Source organism: Emydura macquarii, unplaced genomic scaffold (assembly GCF_026122565.2).
Source record: "Emydura macquarii macquarii isolate MOO-44397 ecotype Brisbane River unplaced genomic scaffold, CSIRO-AGI_Emac_v2 contig_450, whole genome shotgun sequence".
Taxonomy (NCBI): domain Eukaryota; kingdom Metazoa; phylum Chordata; order Testudines; family Chelidae; genus Emydura; species Emydura macquarii.
The window spans coordinates 14,651,642-14,674,257 of record NW_027130587.1 but is presented as its reverse complement, the minus strand read 5'-3'; the positions used below and the strand labels follow the sequence as shown (position 1 = coordinate 14,674,257).

At 46.0% G+C, this 22,616-nt stretch overlaps 1 protein-coding gene and 1 long non-coding RNA gene across 3 annotated transcripts in view; one reads left to right on the top strand and one right to left on the bottom strand.

Annotated features, from left to right (window-relative positions):
* Nucleotides 1-22,616, bottom strand: part of ACACA (acetyl-CoA carboxylase alpha) — a 178,058-nt gene that overhangs the window by 3,659 nt on the left and 151,783 nt on the right. For both annotated transcript variants that reach the window (XM_067538102.1, XM_067538101.1), the window contains 3 exons: nucleotides 12,053-12,207; nucleotides 10,615-10,785; nucleotides 1,591-1,727 (listed from right to left, as the gene is read on the bottom strand). In XM_067538102.1, coding sequence (XP_067394203.1) covers nucleotides 1,591-1,727; nucleotides 10,615-10,785; nucleotides 12,053-12,207 — 463 coding nt within the window. The remainder of the gene's footprint in view (nucleotides 1-1,590; nucleotides 1,728-10,614; nucleotides 10,786-12,052; nucleotides 12,208-22,616) is intronic.
* Nucleotides 18,603-22,036, top strand: LOC137146456 (uncharacterized). The gene is made up of 2 exons (XR_010917947.1): nucleotides 18,603-18,682; nucleotides 20,889-22,036. It is a non-coding gene; the product is annotated as an uncharacterized lncRNA (long non-coding RNA).

Here is a 22,616-nt window from a genome sequence, read left to right as displayed (position 1 = left end):
AGAGAGGATCTTTAAACGTATCTGGACAAGATAGCAAAGGACTTCTTATGAACTGAGCCCAAGCAGATCCTGGACTAAGTAAGAGGACGGTCTCAGGGCCACGCACTGCACAGTTCTAGCATAGACACACATGGGGGGGGGAATCTCAATGTTGGCTGTGCAAAAGGCCATTCTGAAGAGTAAACTCAGGGCAGTGTCAAAGAGGAGGGTGTGAGCATTGTGCTCAGGGAGAGCCAGGGGCTGGATGCAGAAGGCTGCTCACAAGGGTACCTTCTCTTTTCCAGAAATCCCACACTGTGATGTAAAGAGCTGTCTACCTCCATATCACACCCATGTAATCTGCAGGCCCTGTTATCTCACATTCCCCTCTAACTCTCCCTTTGTGGAAAGGCTGCAAGCTCCTAGAGACCTTCTACTCTGTAATAAAGTTGCATTTTGGTACCTTACAAGAGAAAATAGCGTCAATACATTTGTATTACACATGTCCTGTTGCATGATCTTTGAACATTAATCAGAACAAAAGGGATGGTAGAAGCTGGGTCTAGTTTCCCCAGAGAAAAGATCGGGTACAGAAAGCTAGAGAGGGAGGGAGCAAGGAGATGCTGTACTACTGTAACGGAGCAGCGGAAGGATAAGTGTGAAAGGAACAGGGAGCTCATACTTTACATGAGAGGGAGAAACAGAATAAAGTGTGAACATAGCCCCGAAGGACTGTAGCAACACTGTACCCTACCCCATATCTGCGAAGGTGTTAGCAGGGGATGATCGGGTAATGTAGCTCGGAGATTTCTCTCCTAAGTGCACACACAGGGCCCACTAGAATTAAAGGTGACTCACCTACATTAATGCAGAGAATGGAACCACTTTAATGTTTCAATATTTGTATCTATTTGGGGAAACCACAAATGTTAACCCCATTTATATGGGGGTGGCTTTCATGGCCTTCTTTCAGCAAAGTGTGCATTTCACGTCAATGGAATTTAAACTTTGCTGAGGTAGGGTCTTTGAGCTGAGTTGGTTTCACAGACGAGCAGCACCTTGTTACACAACACTAAAAATGTATGGTAAAAACCATCACATTTAGGTTTTGAATTTGATTGTATACAAGTAAAAACAGCTACAGTTCTTTGTTTTACTAGTCTAAGGGATTTCACTAAAGCTAAGCGCATTTATGTAAAAAAACAAAATAAAACTTGATTTCAACCTCCCCGTCTTCCTTTCCTTAAAAAGCCTCACACGCTCACTCACAGTGTGAGGGAGGAGGGCCTTAGAATTACCTGGGTGGATTGAGAGCTTGGTGGCCAAATTCTAGTTGCTCTGGCCTTATTGTCCAAAATTGCTCACTGCTCTGGCTCCAGCCCAGAGCTGAGCAGGGTTAGATGACACAAGGGGCCTCTGCATTAATACTTTCATTGTTACTATCACCCTCAATGGTCAGCAGCACGGGAACAATTTAGGAAAATAATCCCTCCTGTGGAGACAGCCACTGTTGGAACTAAAGGGAGCTTTTCTACTTACTAAAAGGGTGGTGAGGATTTAGTCCTAGAGCCCTGCACTGCCTCGGTGTGGGAAAAGCAGTAGTTGGCTTACCTGCGTATTTGTTTGAGTATGTAGTCTCTGGAGATGTATTTGATGTTTTCATCTACAACCGACCGAATACCGTCTTCTTCCGTTAGCTGTTTCTCCAGCCACTCCACCAGATCCTTATTGTTATCCCATAAGTACGCCTGCAAACAAACAGCAAGTGTTGCTGAAATGGTTCCAGCCTGTACACTGGGGTCCTATGGAACGTCCCCTGACAGATTGCACTATGCTGCTCCCAGTGCTACCATTTCTGAAATTTAATTAGCAATTACTGGCAACGCTGGGTAAAATATTAGGCAGAAGATCCTTTGTGATTTCCTGGTGCAGTTAGCTTTTATGGCTGTGGAATGCAACTAACAATTAGCAGAAGGCAGAGAATGATGGACTTTTTCTGCATCTCCTTCCTTAAAATGTGAGTAAATGAAAACCATGGAAGCAGCAGTTCCACAGCTTAAAATGCCTCTTGCTGTGGATTATTTACTCTAACAGGTGCCTCTGCTCAGAGGGCTGGTGACCTCGTCCTTCTTATGCAGCAGAGACAAGGGAACGACAAACTTTACTCACAATTTCCAAAAACTTCAACCATCTCTACTTTACAGTCAGGGCCCGTTCCCTGGAGCGTTCACAGCCGTCTCCTTTCAGAGACAGGACCAGTTTAGCACAATGAGCTGTCACACAGCCACCAGCACCTGTGCACAAGTAGGCAAACCTGCTCTTATCGGCACTGTTGTCGTCACTTGAAGGGGGAGGGGTTATATGTTAGCAGATGGTTAATTATTTGATGGTCCAGTGAGTTGAGTGTTCATGAAGGGGCGGTGCTAACACTGGTTGGCGCACAGCCCAGCACTGCCCGCAGTCTGACTCCTCTGGTTTTGTGCTATGGGAACTAGTCACGACGAACGATGCGGTGTCCACCATGCTCACGTCAGATTCAAACCAAGTTAAAGTGTTTTCCATGAGCTCCCTGCACGCCCTTGTCTCCTGCATTTAGCGTCTCTTCATTACCCCTGACAACCCATAGCCAGGTTACTGTTCTAGTGTATTTATGTTGGGAACTGAAGAAAGGTGCCCCAAATAGACGCGGTAGCTAAACACCTTTACTACCCAGTTTCCAAAAGCAATTTTCCCCTAGGTCAGATTGGCAGAGACCGTGGGAGGGCGCCTGCATCACGTGCTGGTTTGAACTCAAGTACTGGTGGCGTCGCTGTGACTAATCACGATGTGAGGACTTCAGTAACTCAGCCCGTGGTTATGGGCCTATGACTGGGTGAAGTGCTGGTGCCTGTGATGTGCAGGCGACCTGAGCACTCTGGGCCCCGAAGGCTGCGAGACATCACTATATCACACACTCAGCCCTCTCTCTACCTGGTCTTGAGGCCATAACCAACCAAGAAACCTAACCCCCATTTTAGTAGCTGTGAGCATAACACATGAGGTCATGGTGTCTACAACCAGGAAAAGCATCAGCAACAAACCCATTTTTTTTTTTGCAAGATCATTTAGCCTATTTGCTAGGTAGTTGACTACATAATAATTCAGGAGTGTGTTAGCTGCCTAATAGTCTTCTCGCTCCTCTTTTCTCCTCTCATTTTTGTTACAAATCATTTAAGAATCGTTTTGTTAATGGTGGTACTTGGTTTTTTCCGGAAACCATTAGCGCTCATTCATATTTATGTCATTTTATTTGGGTAATTAAACACAAAGCTTGTCATTTAAAGGTGCACTATCCTTCGCTGTTATAACGACGGAGTCAAAGTCAGAGTGACAATGAGCACCACACAGTCATTTAGGCGGTGAGTGCATTAAAAAAAAAATCAAAAAAAATCTGAGTATCTTGCCTCTTGCTGGCGTCACATAAGCATGGTGGGCTTGTACTACCGTAGAGCAGTTCATGTCAATGGTAGTGGGGTAACAGCACAGGAGAAAAGCTTGCTCATTAAGGAAAACAAAACACTAAACTGCTTCAGCCCTCAGGAATGACCCCCATCCTGGCTCTTTTAAAATAGGCACCAGACTGCCATCCACTCGTTGGCATTCCCCAGCATTTGCTTCCCACCTGCCTGGCTGTCAAGGCAGTTGGCATCTGACGCATTTAGAAGGACTCCCAGGCCAGAGCGATGGAGCCAAATATATTTTATTAGTCCACCTACCGGTTTTTAAAAGGGGCACTTTTAGGGGAACCCTTCAGCTAGCACAAGAATTCCATTGCAACCAGGCACCACTCTGGTGTCAGCAGCAGGGTGGATGGAGATCGGTGCAGGTTTTCGATAGCACGTAATATTGGGCAGCCCATCCAAAACATCACATTACAAGAAAGGCCATCACTCACATACACAGGCCAAATGCTACTGCAGTTATGTACTCACCTTTGGAAATAATTAGCCCCAGCTGCTACATGTTAGCCTTTCTCAAAGATTTTTTGGTCTTTGCCTCAAGCGCATGTGTGTAGTTACGCTACCATGGGCGGCTTTGTGCCATCAAAATATGTATCACTAGTTCTGAAATGTCTTCCCACTGTCACAAGGGCAATACTTGTACACTACTGACGTGGCTGTAATGACTCTGAGTAGAAGGGCTGATCTGAACATAGCGTGTGAATAACAAAGTATACTCATCTGTAATCCTTCCATGGAGCTACTGCCCAGCTAATGCAACAGTCTTGTGAGCTATATTTATTCACAAAACTAGGCAGTGTAAGTCACATTTCTACTCCCCCTCACCCTCTCGCTGATGTGTTCAATGCGCTGTGGCTCTACGCAAGCACGGCTGAGCTGGCCCCTGAATGGACAATGCATGGAGGTGTTACAGAGCCCCTACATTGGGTGTTGTGTGCCTCAGCACAGCCACACTCAGGCCAGACTGTGGGCACTCACAGCCAGCTCCACCTGGGGGACGGAGGTGCCTACGTCCCAAGTCTCGGCACTGCTGCGATCCACAGTGCTGCCTGGCTGCCCCCAACCCCACAGGTGCCTCAATTCACTTGGCAGCTAAGTTTTTGCTGAAAAAGGCCCCCCCAGGCACCCATATTTCTGCCTCTGGGCGCGTGTCCTGCTACCTAGCGTGTGCTGAAGCCCCAGCATGATTCTCCCACCGTTGTGCTGCCTCCTTCCCCGGTGGGACTCAATCTAGCAGGTCTGCCTGGCAGCCGCTTCACTCCACCCAAAATGGCCGGGGAGGAAAATGCCATCGCCCCCGGGACTGCTCCAATCACTGCCCAAAGGATCCTCTGCTGAGAGTTGTTCTTCAGCGCTTGGTGACGCTGGTCCACTGTGATTCAACAGTCCTTGGCCCAGAGACAGCAGAAGCCTCCCTCGCTAGTCACACAGTTAGGGCCCTCACCCTGCCTGTGAGAGGCTCTGGTTCGATTCCCTCGCTGCCTGCTGAGGGGATGGTGTTTGCTACCACTCCGCTAAGGCCTGGTCTTCGCTGACTGGCCACGTCAGCGGCAGTCGATAGACATTACACAAGCTACGTACAGTAGCTTGCGTAACTCCCATGGGCTTTGTAACATCTGTTTTGTGCGCCGCCTCCATTGTGCTGCGCCGAGAGGAAATGCATACCCGGTCACACAGTGCTACGCTTTTTTTTTAAGGTGGTTTTTATTAGCTCGACTTCCGGATCGATTGCGCATGTCTTCACTGCTGCTCAATCGAACTGGAAAAATCAATCTGTCGGCGGTGAATTTACTGCAGTCAGTGTAGACATAGCAAAAGGTTCCTGATCCTTGGACTATGGGCTGTACTGATGGAGGGCTCCTGCCTTCATTCCTCAGGAAGCTGTTCAACTTTAGTTAAGTATTGTTTGGGCCACCTGAAAGCCCCAATCACTCCCTCGTCCAGTGGTTGGGTACTCACCTGGGAGGTGGGGGAGCTTGGTTCTGCCTGTTAAAGAAGGGAAGTGGACTGGGAGCTTCCTATTTAAATCCCCTTTGGAGGACGTTTGTCCCAGAGAAAGTGAAGGGATTTGAACAGGGACGTCCCCATCTCAAGTTGCCTGGCAGGTGGGAGGGCCCCTAGTCTAAATCCCTTCACGGAGCAAGGGATGCGGCCTGGGGTCTCCTACTGCCTCGGTGAGTATCCTACCCCCTGGGGATGAAGGAGTGGGTGGGCCGGTTTTATGTGGCTCAACAAAAATAGTAGCTGAGTAGCAGCTATTGTTTAAGTTCCTTTCGTATTGGGTAGAGGTGGGATCTGAACCGGCTTCAAGAGGATAGTCTCTGATGGAGCCTGCCCCAGAAAGCCTTGTAATCCAGGTATTGAACCTGGGCCCCCACCAGCGGGTGTAACCACTGCTGCAGAGAGAGCTTCTTACTCCTTGGTCTTGCTTTGGCCCAATTCATATTTGATTGAAGTGGAATGGCTTCAAGAGGAAAGACTGCTAGCACCCCCCTGGAGCAGCCTACCTGATAGCCTAGTGGTTCAGATACTAACCTGGGCTCTTCGGGACCCAAATTCAAGCATCACTTTGACTCAATTAATAGTTAATTAAAGCAGAACGGCTTCAAGAGGAAAGTCTGAGGTGGGCCATCACAGGGTACCTCCGATCCAGAACTTGAATGTGGGTCCCCAGCAGCCTAGCCCCGAGCCATGACCACTGCCCAGAGAGCATTTTTCATGCCTCACTCCTTCTTTGATAGTTAATTGAAGTAGAGTGGCGTCAAGAGCCAAGACCCCTCCATGGCAGGTTACCTTATAGCCTCGTGGTTAAAATACAAAGCTGGGCGGTTGGAGACCCAGGTTTAAGGCCTGGGTATGTGATATAATGTGGCAGGCTCCCTTAGACTTTCCTCTTGAGGCCAGTCCCCTCGAATTAACTATTAATAGGGCCAAAGCGAGAAACCCACGCTGGTGCAGCTCTGAATTCTCTATGCCATGGTCAGTATCAGGCTGAGCTCAGGGTCTTGCAGAGCTGCACTGGGATTTTTCCTAAGCACTAAGCATCTAGTTAGCTCAAAACAGTGATACCACTTGAGCTTCCACATTTTGCTTATTTCATTACTATTATTATTATTTGAAAACTTGCTAGTTTTTGCTTCTGGCCCTAGACGTGAAAGAAATGCCCACTGCATACAAACTAGGGCGCATATAAGGATTTCAGGGGAAGGAAAATAAACCAGTAAATGCCTTTTGGTTTGCAGACCTGTGTAAAGCTAGATTTACCCAAGAATCCCAAAGCTTTTAGTTTAGGAGAATATTTAATACTCTTATTAATCATTTTTAATCCGTTTGCTTTTAATTAAGAAACAGCATGATGCTTTCCTATCAACATATGCCAGGGAGCAGATTAATTGTGGCTTAAGATAACTCGCCTTGATTGGTGTAATGTATTAGCTAACGAGATGCCCGCTTCTGAAGATGCTCAGACACTACCTTGGAAAGCCTGCTGCCCTCCAGAGAAAACTTTTTTTCTCCTCCCGTTTTAGCACCTCAGAGTGTTTAAAAATAAAATAAAATAAACTCAAAGTCTCAAATAGGAGCTTCAGAGATTTTTTTTTTTCCAAAGATTGCCCACTTCAGAATTCAGGCACAATCAAAAAACGAGAAAGGAAGGAAAGAAAGAAAGAGAAAAACTAACAACAAAATGATCAGATGAAACAAAGCCGGTAGGCGGGAACATGAAAGAGTTACTGTTCGTGAGCCGCCCCCCGCTCTATCTCACTACCCCTCTCTATCACCTTTGGCACCCTGTTAAGGAGAATCAGCTTCCGGGCAGTCCCAGAGGAAGTTTGCGACACCACTGTCCTGATTTCCTAGTTTGCAAGAAGTAGGCTGGCCTGATAAAATGGGAATGGGCGGCCAGGCCTGCACATCACACCTTTGGAAAAAAATCAAGCGCTGCACAAAGATAACAGATCCTTTCCCAATATTGCTGGCACAAGGCAAGATTTAGGACATTATTCAGTACAACCCCTTCCCCGCACCCCACCTCCCAAAACCATCCAAGCTTCTACGTCAGAGGCTCAGAAGGGACCTGAGGAGACTGCTCTACAAAGCTGGAAATGCTCTTCCTTAACAGAGTCTGGTGACTGATAGAAACACTGTGTGCAATATCACCACAGTGACTGGGAGGCTGAAATGTTGGGTGGTTAGTGCTGGGGGCTGGTAGCCAGGACTCCTGAGTTTACTATTTCCAGCTCTGCCAGTGACACCGACACTTCACCGCTCGGTGCCTCAGTGCATCCCTCTGTAAGATGGGAATATCGTCCCATGCTTCATGCAGTGCCTTCCCCCTGTGTATTAATTAACCTTTGTAAGGGCCTCCCATGGTGCTATTTAGATGCCAAGTCTGGTTCTTCATATTTGACTAAGACCTGTATAAAAATTACTAAAAAACGCATTATGATTAAAAATATTAGAGGGCATTGCAAGCACATCACAGCCACTTCTGCAGAGATCTCTAGATACGACAAAAGAGAAGAATCCATTCCCACAATGCTTAACCTCCGAGAGAGAGAAAGGACGGTTCAGGGGCTCGGCCATCACTCAGCAGATCTGGGATCAGTTCCTGGGTGTGTAACAGATTCTCTGTGTGACACTGGGGAAGTCACTGAAGCTCTCGGTGCCTCAATTTCTCAGTCTGTAAGATTGGGGGGGGGGGGGGAAGTGTGTGTGTAAAGTCACAGCCTTTGTCTGTCTTGTCTATTTAGATTGGAACTGCCTTTTAGTATGTATTTGTACTGCACCAAGCACAATGAAGCCATGTTGGGGCCTTTAGGTGCTATTGGGGTACAAACTAATAATAGTTTTTAGTAATTTGTATCTTTTGTACTACTAGTGGGCAGGTTTTGGGGGGGTTTTTTGTGTTATCGAATCATGCTCATAATAAGTGAGTAGGCTGCACACCAAGTGGGGTACGTCTAATGAGACTACGATGTAGACAAAGGCAGTAATGTATAAGTTTTTGTAAGGACTTCACAACTCCCCCTAATAGCTGCAGCTCTCAACGGATTTTGAAACTGCAACTCTGACTTATTTCCAAACCCTTTCTAAATCTCTGCACCCGCATGGCAGACAATAACTCTGCACTGTCTACAAGCTGGCAGTTCCAGTGGTTTCAACTACAATACCATAACTCACCATAACTGACTTCTCCAAGGGAAACAAAAGAATTACATCACTCACTTATACTGTCAGCATGTCTTAGAAATTCCTTTGGTATTCTCTCTGCTTTTGGGGGGGTGAGGGGGAGGACAAGAGGGGATGAATTATGACATAATAATTCAGAAAGGAGAAGAAATTTTCCTAAAGAAAAGGGAAAGTGTGGGGACATTTTTTCATTGTTAAGGTGTTTTATCCAAGTAATTAACGTGAGCTATTTTGCAGAGAAGTAGTAAAACCATTGGCAAAAGCTTGCATTATTTGAAAGACAGACAATCTTTGCTGGACTTAACAGCTTCTATTATAAATCGTCATTTTTCAGGGATCTGCCTAATCCATGTTCCCCTCTGAACTGAAACTTGGTATATAAAGGTCTCACCTAGAGAGTGATTTCTTCCCGCCCCAACACTGCCCTTCTCTCACACACACACAGTTTAGGGGGGAAATTCATTCATTCATTCACATGATTCAACCTGGGTATTTTTTTAAAAACCTGAGCCATCATTTCAGAATGTTCTATATAGTTTCACCATTTCAAATGATGAAAACAGAATAATTCACTTTCTTGGGGATTCCAGTGGCTAATTCGTTATGTTCTTTCTTCCCCACCCCTCACTATGTATACTAATGTGAGAGCTTTCCATAAACTGTGTTTAGGTCAATGGGGACAGGGGAGAACCTTAATTATATACATATAAAATCCCTTTCCACTATTTTACTCCCTTTATATATTGAAGAATCCCTTTCCACTACATTTATATAAATGTGAATTTAGTGCTTACGAAAGGGGGTGGATTGACAGCCTTGAAGACTGACGTCCTCTGCTGATTCATGGAACTAGCGCATAGTACAGAAAGTAGCTTTTCCCACATACTGTCCCAACACTGACTTGGAGAGGCCACCTCTGAGGATAAAAGGGGGTTCTGTTTCCGTGACCCATTCAGTCCTTGGCCTCTGCGGAGGCTGCCAACAAAGGGACCAGCTAATATCAATTATGGTGATCAATGTGATATTTCTTTGCAATTTAATTGAAGCCAAAGCCCTGAGAAAGAACCACTCTTTGTAGCTTGCTTTCTCTTCGCATTCACCAGGAAATCATACAGCTAGCAGTCCCTATGACCTCGTCAAGGCAGAAAACACTCCATTTAGCTAATCCACCATTGTTAAGCCTCATTTGACACTTGCAAAACTTCTAGTACCAACTTCCCCTGGAAATTCTGCAAAGGCCATTGTAAACAGTTGGGATCAAGGCTGAGTTTTTAAGTAGCTAGAGCAGACAGACATGCTGTATTCAGACTTAACACTCTCAATTATCATGTTCGGACTAATTTTCCAAACATACTTTCCTCTTATTGCAGCTTAGTTCTTTCTGAATGGTATATCCTACCATCACCCATTGGAATGCGTAACTCCTATACAAAACACAAACAAATCCTGCCTAAGCAATGTGTGTGCTTAAGGATATTACAGCTATAGCCTCTGTGTTGGTGTGAGAAGAAAAAAAAAAAGCAAGCAAAGCCTTTCTACTATAACATCCAGGACCTGTAAGAATGGAAGGCATTAACATGGGCTGCCAATGGTATATTCTTCAACAACACACTTGGGAAAACCTCCTGAATGTGAAAATCTTTTGCCTCTTTGACCTATCCATATTCACCCTTGACCATGTTGCTGTAAAGACCCAGCATTTCTTGCATCTCGTCATCCACGTAGTCACACCTATAGCTTGGAATATGCTGCTGTCCTGTCGTTCCCAGCAGCCTGATTTCAGGAATCATCTGGAATGCCTCTGGACTTCCCTCCACTATCCACACCTCTGCCCAGTCTATAATGTAGGGCATTCAGATTAGAACCAAGGACCCAGTTTGTGCCTCGTGGAAACCCACTGAACTCAACGGGGTACAACCAGGAATAAGCATGTTCTTTTCTTTACCTTTACTGTCCCCTCGACTTCCACAAACCAGCGCCTCAGCATGGCCTGGATCTGTCCATCTGTCAGCTCAGGATTGGCATCGTGGATCTTCTTCTTGACCAAGTCTTCTAGCAAAAGGCGCCTTAGTCTCCAGTAGAAGAAAGTACGGGAGGTTCTCCACTCTAGAATATCCTGCACGAGTCCCAGATGGGGGAGGAGGGGAAGTGAGTGATGGAAAAAAAATCTAGAACCATATTTAACTTCTACAGATTCAGGCAGGATTCTTGGGACCTGGCCATTATAGTCAGAGTGGGGCTCAAAGCAAAGTAGCAGGGGAGTGCACAGCTGATTGCTTCGGACAAGCTGTCTGGTGGGGTGCATTGGCTCACTTGGACACAAAATGGAGATGCAAGAGAAGGAGGAATGCTTTACCACCTAGGGTGGGAAGGTGAATGGAAGGGAGTCTCTAGCCTGGGAGGCGAGTTTGGGTTTGGAGGAAGAATCTGTTTGAGCAAAGTTTTGGTGGATCTAGGCCCAATGACCCTTAAATCCGCCACACAGGGAAGGACGTGCCCCTTTGCCCCCTGGGGGTTTATAGGCAGGGACTGAGGAAAGGCTCAGACTCGGTATATGTTCAGTTAGGCTGTTTGCAAAAGAAAAACAAAATGGCCATAAGCATTCCCAGTGCTGAGCTTTGAAACCTCTCGCTTGTCACACCAACACAGACTGCTGCACTTCTCCCCACTCCCTTCTCATGGCGCTTCCCTTCCATGGTGGGAAACACCAACATGGCAGCACAGGCCGTGCATCATGAGGAAAAAAGCATCCCCGGGGAAAGTCCCCAGCACTTCCCCAAGGAAAACAAACACAGAGTGCATTTGGAAAGCAGTCAGGGAGACTCACTCAGCCACGGTCAAGGGGCTGGACGTGACTATTCTACGATAGCCCATCTGTTCTGCTCACTGCTCAAACAGGGTCTGCCAAAGATCACCGACTGCATCCATTCGGTGTCTTTACTTCCCACCTATCTGCCTGTGAATGCAGAGTCTGCCGCTGGAAAGGGACGTGTCTGGCGAGTTTTTCAATATATCAGCTGGCTGCAGCTGACATGAAAGTGGGGACCACAAAACAATATAGGCTAGGTAAGGGTGCTGGAAAACGCAAGAAGCCAAGGAGCTGGAACACCAACTCCAGGCAGTGAGTGGGACTGGAAAGGGATACTGTGTGGCAAGAATTACTGGGAGAGGGCACTTGGGCTTGAAGTTTCCTGGAGGCCTGGGGGGCACATGCATCTTTAAATCCGCTTTGCTCTGTCAGTGACTGGCTGGGGCTTGAAAGATTTCAGCAATGGCTGCACTTGTCCATCTCAGTCTGTGATGATTTCCTTGGCTGCATTCAGTGCATGTACATGTGCTGGGCCGTGTGACAGGAACTGTAAGAAAGGATCCATTATACTTACATTAATGACACCCTTCTCCTGCATCCGGCCTGGCGTGTCATGCAAGTCAGCAAACTGCACAGCCACCTGATGGTAAATGGGAATTAGGAATTCCTCCCGTTCCTTCAGCTTGGTCTCCAGCTCCTTCCGCTCAGCTGGGCTTAGCTCTGGGGTGCCTGGAATCAGACAAAGCTGCCTGTCAGAGACCCTGGAAGGGTTAAAACAGATGTGTGCAAAGAACCCCAGCCCTGGGAGACCAACCCAGCTCCTGCTTATTGTCTGTGATCACATTACGTGATCTCAGGACAGTATTTTGTTCAGGTGCTTTTTGGGAGGTAAGATTTCCTCTCTGGACTGGAGCCTTGGCTTTGGTTTCCCAGGAGCAGCTGATAATAAGCAATGTTCTTTATCATATTTTTAGTCCATGAAAGACTTTAGCTTGCCTGGAGTTTCACGCACGGGGCCCCCTATGGACTCATGGCTTCAAGCCCCCTGCTCGTGCCTGCAGGAAAGGTAGCTTTCCTGGTGGCCATTACCTCGGCTAGGAGGGTCTCCAAGCTTAGGGCCTTGTTCTCAGAGCCCCTTATACAGTATTCTATAAGGATAAGGTGCAGTTGAGGCTGCATCCAGCCTTCCTGCCCAAGGTGGTTTCCCAATTTCACTGTAACCGAAATAAATTTCTCCCCGTGTTTTTCCAAACCGCACGGTTCGGAGGAGGAGAGGAGATTGCATCTCCTCGTGGGTTACATCAAGTTCTGTGACCAGCAGGCGAGGGTGTCCCTTCTGGGAACCATCACAGCGCACAACCAGAGCTCAAACGTCATTGCCCAGCAGGCGACAGAGGACGCGGGATTCGGCAGAGCCGTGCTGACGGCAGCTCACCGGTAACTCCTACCCACCTCCAAAGTATTGCTTGTTAGTCACCTATAATGGAATGGCCATGAGCAATCACTCGAAGAAGAACTTGTATGACTACCAATGCACTCTGGTCTAGCTGTCCAGGAACAAGACTGAGAGTTGGGGGTTCTAATCCCGGCTCTGCAATGACTTGCTGGGTGGCCTCAGGGCTCAGTTGTCCATGTGTAAAATGAGGATAATACTAATCTACCTACTTCACCCGGCAATTGTGAGGATCCATTAGTTAATGTTGGTAAAGTGAAAATCCACGTGACTACATTATTTATTCTCAGCATGACTCTGTTAACAGCCCCATCCAAGGCCACACACAGATAAGGCAACCTCTTAAAACCGTGAAATCCTGATGCCAGGTCAAAATGCCACATATCCATGAGTCTGTTACTTTCTGAACTTTCTGTTTTGTCATCAGTCAACACCAGTTGGAATTCCAGCTTGTACAGACCCTGGGTTTAATGATAGGATAGCCATGCCACTTGAATCGCAGGTGTGTGTAGGTCTGGGTGGTGAAGATTGAATGAAAACCCAGGGATGGAATGGTTGTCCTCTCAGGGGACATCCACTTGGAGGAAAAGCCCAGGTCAAACCGAGTAGCTGCTTCTCCTTCCCATCTATATTTCCTGAAGCAGCCAGGCACAGTGACTCTGCAAACATGGGAGTTTCCTAACCATACATCTACATTCTTGGATGACGCCTATTCACCAGGTCCTCTGAGCACATAAGGAGGTGACTGTTTCTCCCGAAGTAGAATCCTCATCACTGAAAATAAAGATGAGGGTTGATGGGTTTGGGCCAGCTCCCTGCACCCCAATACATCCCAAGAAGTATGGACCTGGGTCCAAAGTTTGCAGACAGCTACCATCATAATGGGCCAAACCAAAACACTTGATCTGAAGAGCATCCAACTTTGGATATGAAATCAGCTGCTGAGGTCCCCAGCTCTGGCTAAATTCCAGAAAGATAGCTCCTCCCAGGACCATCCAATTGTAGTAGGTAGTTATCCCACAGATTTGTTATCTGAATGGGAAAGGGATCCTGTACTGTTCTTTGGTGTACTGTGCAATATCACAGAGTGCATGCACACTGCATGAGCGAACAGGCAGAGCGCTACAGAGAAGGACGGGGCTCACCTCTCGCACTGGAACAATCAAGAGTAGACCTCTCCAGGCTGACCCGGCCATGCACCAAGCACGGCTGTCACCTTGGCCTATATTACGCTCTGCAACCTGCGAGGGTGCTTAACTCCATCAACACAGACCTCACGCGGACACTCTTGACCTTGAATTGGTACAAAATCCTCTCTAATTAGAGCAGTCTTCACCAGGTCATCGTGTGTACATTACTGACTCAGTGTATTAAGTCACCCCCGGGGCTTTTCACCTCTGGGGCTGCACGCTGAGTCAGACGCCCACCCCCATGCCCTGACCAGAATGCCTGAAAACCATTCTTGCCAAATAGGCAAAAACAAAAGGTCTGAGCTTAGTGTAGATGAAACCAGGTGCTTGTTGAGGCCGCAGCTTGCAGCCGGGCTCTGGTTTGGAATAGTTAGCAGCCTCACCTGGAAAGACAGGCAGGACTAGAGATCCAAGAGAAAAACAGGAAGTGTCATCTCATACTACATGAAGGCAAACTCCTCTTTGATTACAGTATTGATGGAGCCCGGTGGCAAAGACAAATCTCTAATATTGGCTCACATCATCATCGATTAGTATCACCAGGCAGGGTTCAACTCTCATTCTTTCATATTTAGCAGAATTCCCACCTAGGTTTCCTTTCGCTTTTACATGCACCTCCATCAGGCCTCATCAACAGCTGGCTTTTTTGAGACTCTGATAAATGCTCCTGCAATGTTCCCTAGGAATGGCTTAAAAATGGTACTGCTTGATCTACACTGGCCAGTCACATTATTTTAGCAAGAAACTTTTCTAAACTAAGTGACAGAAAGCTTCTGCTAACATGATTTAAATGCCAATGAATTAAGCCATGATTTAGGTGACATAATGACAGGATTTATCCCCATAAATTAACAATGTCTCAACAGAGTGTTTTAGTTTCCTAAAACTACAGACAAAAATGTCTAACGCAAATACACACACACTAATTTGACACTTTCCTAGCATCTGTACCTATCAGTTTTCACAGTGTCACTACAGAGACAGCACAAGTTACATTCAGAGATATGGCAAAAGGTCACAAAACATTATACTCATTTAAGAGGGTTACTGTCAATCAAGCCACTCTGCCTAATGGTAGATCACAAATATTTTAAAATGACTCTGTCCTGTCAAGCTTGTTATTTTAAAGTTTTGAGCTCAAAATGAAATGTTGCTTTAACTAAAATAAATTCAGGCCTGTTCTAAAACTTACAGATTAACGTAGCCTCATGAGCGAAACCAGCAGACCTAACTCGAACAAGGCATGAAGTGGGCTCTGATTCTGACCCAGGCCGCTCTGCCAATGTTCCTACATTCTTGGCTTGGAGCACCCCATTGCTATATCCAGCCAAACAGATTCTCGTACAAAGGTTAAGAGCTGTGAGGTGGCTTTGCAATGTGTATTACTGGAGACCAGGATTCAACCAAACCCATTTTCAACTGAGATTTAAAAAGCGTCTTTCTCCCCCGCAGAGAATGGCTTGTTAAAATAATTCCTAAAAGCAACCGCTGCACCATGGGGCGGAGAACCGAAATTCTCCCCTGCTCAGTCAATGGGCCACAATTAGCCTTGGTGTAAGCAGATGCAGCTCCTTTGAAGTTGCATTCGCTTACAGCAGGGCAAGACTGGCCCCAAGCCTAATGCAAGGACAGTAAGTTAATTCTCTCACACAGCCACCTAAAGACACACACAATAAGCACTGGGGCAGAGGCAGGGGACTTAAAGCCAATCTTGGTTCGATTTAAGCACAGAGCGAGCCAAATCTGAGCCAAATTACACACTGCCAGACGCTCTGCTGAAATGTGGAGGTTTTAACCTCCAACCTACACTGGGGCCTGAGCAGAGGCTGTGAAGCGTCTGTTGTACATTCACAGCTTCATTAGATAGTGGGAGGGGTGGAGGGGTTAAGCCTGGGTTACTGGCACTCTGAAACCAAGGCATGAATAAGTCTCACTCAAAGAACTGGTAAACAATAACAATCCTTTGCACTTCTATAGGCTTTAAATGAATTCATATTTATAACCTCTCAATGCCCCAGAGAGATATGCAAGCACAATTATTCTCATTGTAGAGGGTGGAAAGTGAGGCAGAAAGAGGTTAAGTGACTTACCTAGTAACACAGAAGAGCCTGGAATAAAAGCCAGGAGACTTGACTGTCAGCCCCTTTCTCTAGCCATTGGACAACGTTCCTTTCCTTATTGTTGACTTCTCCCCTAACATTATTGCTACTCTGCTGGGCTCTGTGTGAATGCCACCAGCTTTTAGCTCTGCATTGTTTGTGAAGCAACGTCAATGGGATTCAATGTAACGAAAGGAGATCATCTATTGTTAGGCTGTCATGCTTCCTGGTTGGGTGATGTGGAAGACAATTGGGTTGGAGAGGAAGAGGAGGATGACTTATCACTGTCACATCTCTGGTCCATACAGTGCCACGCTGTGCCACATAAACTGTCCAGTTTGAAAGAGCCGGGGTCTGGAATCATACTGGAGAAGCAGACTGAATACTGTGAACACAGCCAAACTGGAGTCAGCACCAAGGACAGCATAGCTGCTACGTTAGCAAGTTTAGGGCCACATTCAGAACCCATGTTGCCCTCAATATGTTTTGAATCAGGCCCTTACTGAGTTCTGCAGACAGACACTATTCTGTCTATTCTGTACAGCATGTGTTTATATTTGATTTTAAAATTTCTCTGGTCAGATCAGCATTATTTTCAATATTATGCCATCACACACCGAGATTTTTAAGAAAACAATTTCAGACTGTGTCCCCACTTCATAAAATTGCAGGCCACCTATAGAATAATTTTTTCAGCTCAGGTATTAGTTTTTTAAATGGTCTTCAATGTAAGCAATTTGTATCATTTTAAATGATGGTGGGGCGGTTTTAATTAAGATGCACTGTTGTTTTATAGCTGAATTTAAAAATTGTTTTAAGTTCATGTCTCTCTATATACTTTAAATGTCAGTGTCTGCACTTAAGCCGGCAACACTCATGTATTCTAGGCTGCCTGCCACTCTCTTGTTGTACAGACAAACCAGCTAGGCCCAGTAATGATTTAGGTGAGATTAACAAATATGTCAATGTCTATTTTCTGCTTAATTTAAAAGCAGCGTCTATAAAGATTTTTGACTTCTGAACCCTGTTCTCCTGAAAGAAAGAAGGTAACAATGAGGAGTGGGGGATAAAGAGTGATTATCCTATCATTGATCGTTTGTCAGGAGCATTTCTTATTCACTGGACTATTGTAAAAAGCTAAGCTCTCGATCAATCCTGTAAGCCCTCTGTAAAATTAAATATCTTGGAATGGTTTTCTTTCTTTTCTAGCCACATCTTGAGGCTGCAGGATTTTTCGGAAAGCCGGGGAGGTTATTTATTTATTTATTTTCACAGAAAGAGAAGTCTACAACCAAGAATCTTACCCCAGCAAGAAAGGTGATGGTAAAAAAAAAAAGTTAGGTGATTCTTTTGCTCTAAAGAAACAGCTGAATTACCAAAGACTATTTAATCAAAACATTAAATTTAAAATGATTATAGCTCTCACGTAGCGTTTTACATCACCAGATCCCAAAGCGCTTTACCAAGGAGGTCAGTAGCATTATCTCCACTTTTAAAGATGGGGAAACTGAGGCATGGGGGTGGGGTGAAACAACTTGCCCAAGATCACCCAGCAGGCCAGTGGGCAGAACTAGGAAAAGAACCTAGGTCACCTGAGCCCCAGTCCAGGGCTGCGTCCACTAGGCCACACTGCCTCATTATATAGCTGTGTGTATAGAGCTACATACATTAATAACATATACACTAAGGAAGAAACATTGTGAAACTGCTATACTTAAAGACAAATGCATATATATAGTACAGCAGCTCCTGACGGGCAAGTGGTGCATGAAGCTATTGACACTAAGAAGATTTGAGGGGAGTTGGGACAGGGAAGGAATATACTACAATCTAAACTCACAAGATGAATTTCAGAGTCTTGATGACATGATATATTAGCTGTGCACTAGGCCAGAGGTGGAAGGTAAAATTAGTAGAGAAGATTTAAAAGAAAACTATGTTAAGAGAGTTTGTGACTTTCATAAGTTGGCAGGGGATACTGGATGTTATCCTAGCAGAGAGCCTGGGGTGATTCTGTTTGCACTGGGTTTTGAGCCATGAAATTGTGAAGGACGGTTTTGGCTTGGATTTGTAGATTACTTTAGTTTTTGATCCTGTGTGAGTGTGTATACATTTATATACACACACACACACACACACACATAAATACAATTTGTGCATGTTTGTGTTGTGCTTTGGTGAAGGCAGAAGGCAGTAGAAGAGTGCTCCTATTTGTAAACTAGGAAAGGTGGGCGGGCGTGAGCCCCAGAATGCTCCGGACTTTGTTCCCTGCTGACTAACTCAGAGCCACTGGGGGCAATTAGGAGCAGCTGAGGCTGATTAAGGATCAGCCAGGTGCTCCACAAAAGGGCTCCGCCCCAAACACACAGGGCATGAGCTGGAGGAAGTAGGAGTGCTGAGCTGAGCGGAGCGGAGGAACAGACTGGAGAGCAGAGCGCTGTGGTGGAGCAGCGAGGAGGAAGGTACCGGCTCAAGAAGCCAGAAGGACTGAAGGAGGGGGAAAATTAGCCCAGGGGAAGAGTGTGCCGTCTGGAAAGCAGTACCAGCAGCACATAGCTGCTTCTCATAGGGCCCCTGGGCTGGGACCCAGAGGAGCGGGTGGGCCCGGGTCCCTACCCCCTCCCCTGGGAAGATGGGGTGATGGGCAACTTCCTGGCCCACTACAAGCAGGAAGGTGCGAGACCCACTGAGGGAAGCCAGCCATCAACCACAGTGTGTACGTACACACACCACACACAGGGGTGTATGTATTTATATAGTGTGCTGGTTTGACCATACCAGTTAGATATCTCAGTGTTGGACATGTAAAGGTGTTACTGTTTTGTAGCCTTTGCCTTCTAATAGTAGCAACAACTACAATAAGACCTTATAATTCTGCATAATCTTTTGTCCATCTATACCCAGATGCTTTAAAACTAGCTTGACAATCACCCCTGTGAGTAGTACAGAAGTGACACTGAAATACACAGGGTAAGTCACTTTTCCCAAAGTCTGTCAGGGTAGGGGTCTTTCACAAAGCCCTCCACATTGTAAGACCCTTTTGTGGATAGAACAGCTGTGAAAGAGACCTCTGTCTCCTATCCCACACACTGGGGAGGTTAAGCTTCATACTGGCTCCAAGTATGCCAGCATGGAAGGAAGCACTTGGGAGGGATCTGAGAATTAAGGAGCGCAGAGGGGCACTGGTTCCTACTCCAATTGGGAGCAGTGATCATACAGGGGTGATCAGACACCCAAAACTATAGAGCAATGAGCAGACAGCCCCTGGTATGCCTCCAGATTGAGGGAGGTGCATCTTCTGTCCTCCAGCCCTTCCTTAGTTCCCTGCACAAAGCCTGTGTACTTTGATTGTGTGTCCGCATGCGTGAGAGTTCCACCCACAGTGAGTTAGTGGCAGAGCTGGGAATATTAACAAGAAAACCAATTCTTTAATCACTAGACTACCCTCCCACATGGTACTGCAATCATGGGAAGTGGGATTGGACATGGGAAATGCGGAAGGCAGGGCACCCTACTGCTGTGCGACTGGCAATTTAAAAACAAAAATTATCGCAGCATAATGTTTTGCAAAACTACAGGAATGAATAAGCTAAAAGCCTCCATTCAAATGCAACAAAAACAAGGAAAAAATGGTTATTAACTCTGAATAGGAAATACTTGCTCCCAAAATGTTTCCTGAAGGAAAGAGGTAAATATTGTATGGAAGAGGCGGTCTGTTCTCTGAACCAGAAAAACAGAGCCCTGACAAGCATACACGACTTCACCCCAGTATTCCTCTGCTGTCCACACCCCTGCTGGGAACATAAAGGCTCGTCCAGCTTTGAGCACCACAGTGCTAAGATATTACCATGATCACCCTAAAGGAGCTAGCGATATTTAAAGGCATTGGGTATTCTTTGGGTCAGAGAACCTGGCACACTGCGGCCTCAATCCCTGACTGGGGCTTCGAGCAGTTACCACAACACAAACAGCAGTTAACTAGCCAAGGCCTATATAACCTACGAGTCTGAAGGGGAAGCTGTTCCCCAAGCCTGTTTCTATCCAGTGCACAGGGATAAGTGTGCATGCTTTATAGCTTGCAATCATAGAGGAAGACTTCAGAGAAGTTGCCCTCCCTGGGCAGACTAATGGAAAAGTCTTGGTAATAAATCTACAGGGAGACCTATCCTGTAAAGTGCTTTGATATTGAATATCAATTTATACTCCCCTCCAAAAGTTAAGGGAAGAAATCGCAGCAGAGAAAGAAACGTCCAAACTATTTTGATTTGTGCCCCATTAAACAGAGAACCTCTTTTGGAGGTAACAAGCCAATGCGCCGGCTATTCCCTCCCATGTACGTCTCGTGGAGAGAGAGCCGCTGACAGGCACAGTGTCCTGTAGTGATTACAACCTGCTAGAATGTCAGGGCTCAGGGTGCCTTTAATAAAGTTCCTGCCAGATGGAAATGGCTCAGCGGCACCATGAATCACGGCTTCCCATAACATTTAGCAGCAAAGTGCTTTTTTTAAATATGACCAGTTTAACAGGTTAGACAAAATGACTTCGAGAAATGTTATTGTAGCTTCCTCTCTGATTGCAGAAAGCTGGACAGCTTCTGAATCAATTTGATGGTTTATGGTTTCTAAGCTATTAATATGTGGGATTTTCTCCTCCGCCTTCAATTCACAGCCCTGCACGGTACAGCTTCCCTGGTTGCTTCCCATCGCCTCTTCCTCATATGTGCCAGCAAAGACATGGGCAATAGCCCAACCTCCAGGCTTCTCACCCAAAGCTGATGCTGACCCTAACTCACTTTCAGACTGCTTTACACAACCAGAGTGGGGTAAAATAGCCTTGTGTGTAAATGAGACTCCTACTGGTAATATCTTTACATTGAAGACGCTGAGCAAAACAGCACACTCGGTATCGTGAAATAGCCACCTCACCACACTGAGTATGGATCAAAACAAGCAAAGCTCTCTTCACAGTGGGTAGACTGAGCCCCTAGCAATTCACGAGGGCACGGATCCACTTGTCTCCAGGACAAAGTTGAATGGATCCCAGGAGGACCACCCCAAGTGGTAGCCCTGGCCAGTGAACAGAAGCCCTTCTCTATCAGCAGTCTCAGGCTTTGGGAAAACAGCAAGGGAGCTTTTCCTCTGGTTCCTCAATTCAAATTTAGTCTCCTACATGGACAACGGAGGTCTGGGAAATTAACCAAGACCAGTGATTTTTAAGGGCATTTTGTACAACCTTAATATCAGTCTACAGACGAGCACTCACATGCACTCACCACCGGCAACACAGAGATGTGTGCGCTGACCTGGCCTGGCCTGGGTGGTAAAAGTTGAAGGTTTTTAGGGTGATTAGGGGAAAGAACATTAAGGCAGCACAGCACGAAGTATCTAAACTTGTGCGAAAGTCCATCCCTATTCTGCAAAGCACTTGCGTAAGTGCCACTGAAGCACTTGCTTACCTGCCTTGCTGAACAAGGATGGACTACTGAAATGGGGCCTCAAGAAATAAGTGTTATGGATGCATGGGAGCTACTCCATACATAAGGATGTAATGAGGTGTCCATTATTATGATTATCACCACCCATTTAACATCCTCAACTACAACAACAAACATGATTTCAGCCTGAAATTTCTCACGTCAGGAGAGAGATTTTCCCCCTAAGGCTGGAGTCTGATGTATCCTATTTATCCACACAACGCATTCAGTGAAGGCAGCAACTGTGCAAGCGTCTCCCATGCTGCCCTGCCAGCATGCCTCACCTCTGACCTGCAGGGAGCAGCTCTAAAGGGGAGATCATTCAGGCCCATTCAAGTCTGCGGGGATGCAGGTTTTTTTGTGTGTAGATTTTTTTTTAAATGCAGTTGCCTTCAATCATTTCTCTAATTAGTCAGTAGAATTCAAGCTGTAAATGAACATGAAATACCAGGGAAGGTTGGGGATGCTCAAGAGATTGGTCAGAAATGTCATTCTGCAATTGCAATACATGAAAAGGTTTTAGTCTGCTACCGTTCAACTATTCATCTAAAACTACAATCTTTCACTAGATTATTGACCAACAGCAGTGACATTAATATGCGATCCTCTGCAACCAATCCCCACCTAGATTACAAGAACTTTCAAAACATGGTTTATTTAAATTAAAATACAGGAAGTAACATATCAAAACAAAACATTTAAGGAATAATAGGTTGTAGGGCCATCTACAAAGTGCAAAATACAAACAGCGCCTCCCCCCTCAAATTGGTGTCATACGTCCCGTAAAAATTGTGTAGCTATGGGAATTCCCCTCCAACTCCCACTTTCTGGAGAGGGAAATCCAAATGACAGTTGTTATGTGGGCAGGCATCAGGGGATGTGAAACTGTGGATTAACAGCAATTTTTTAGCGATAGCAATCTT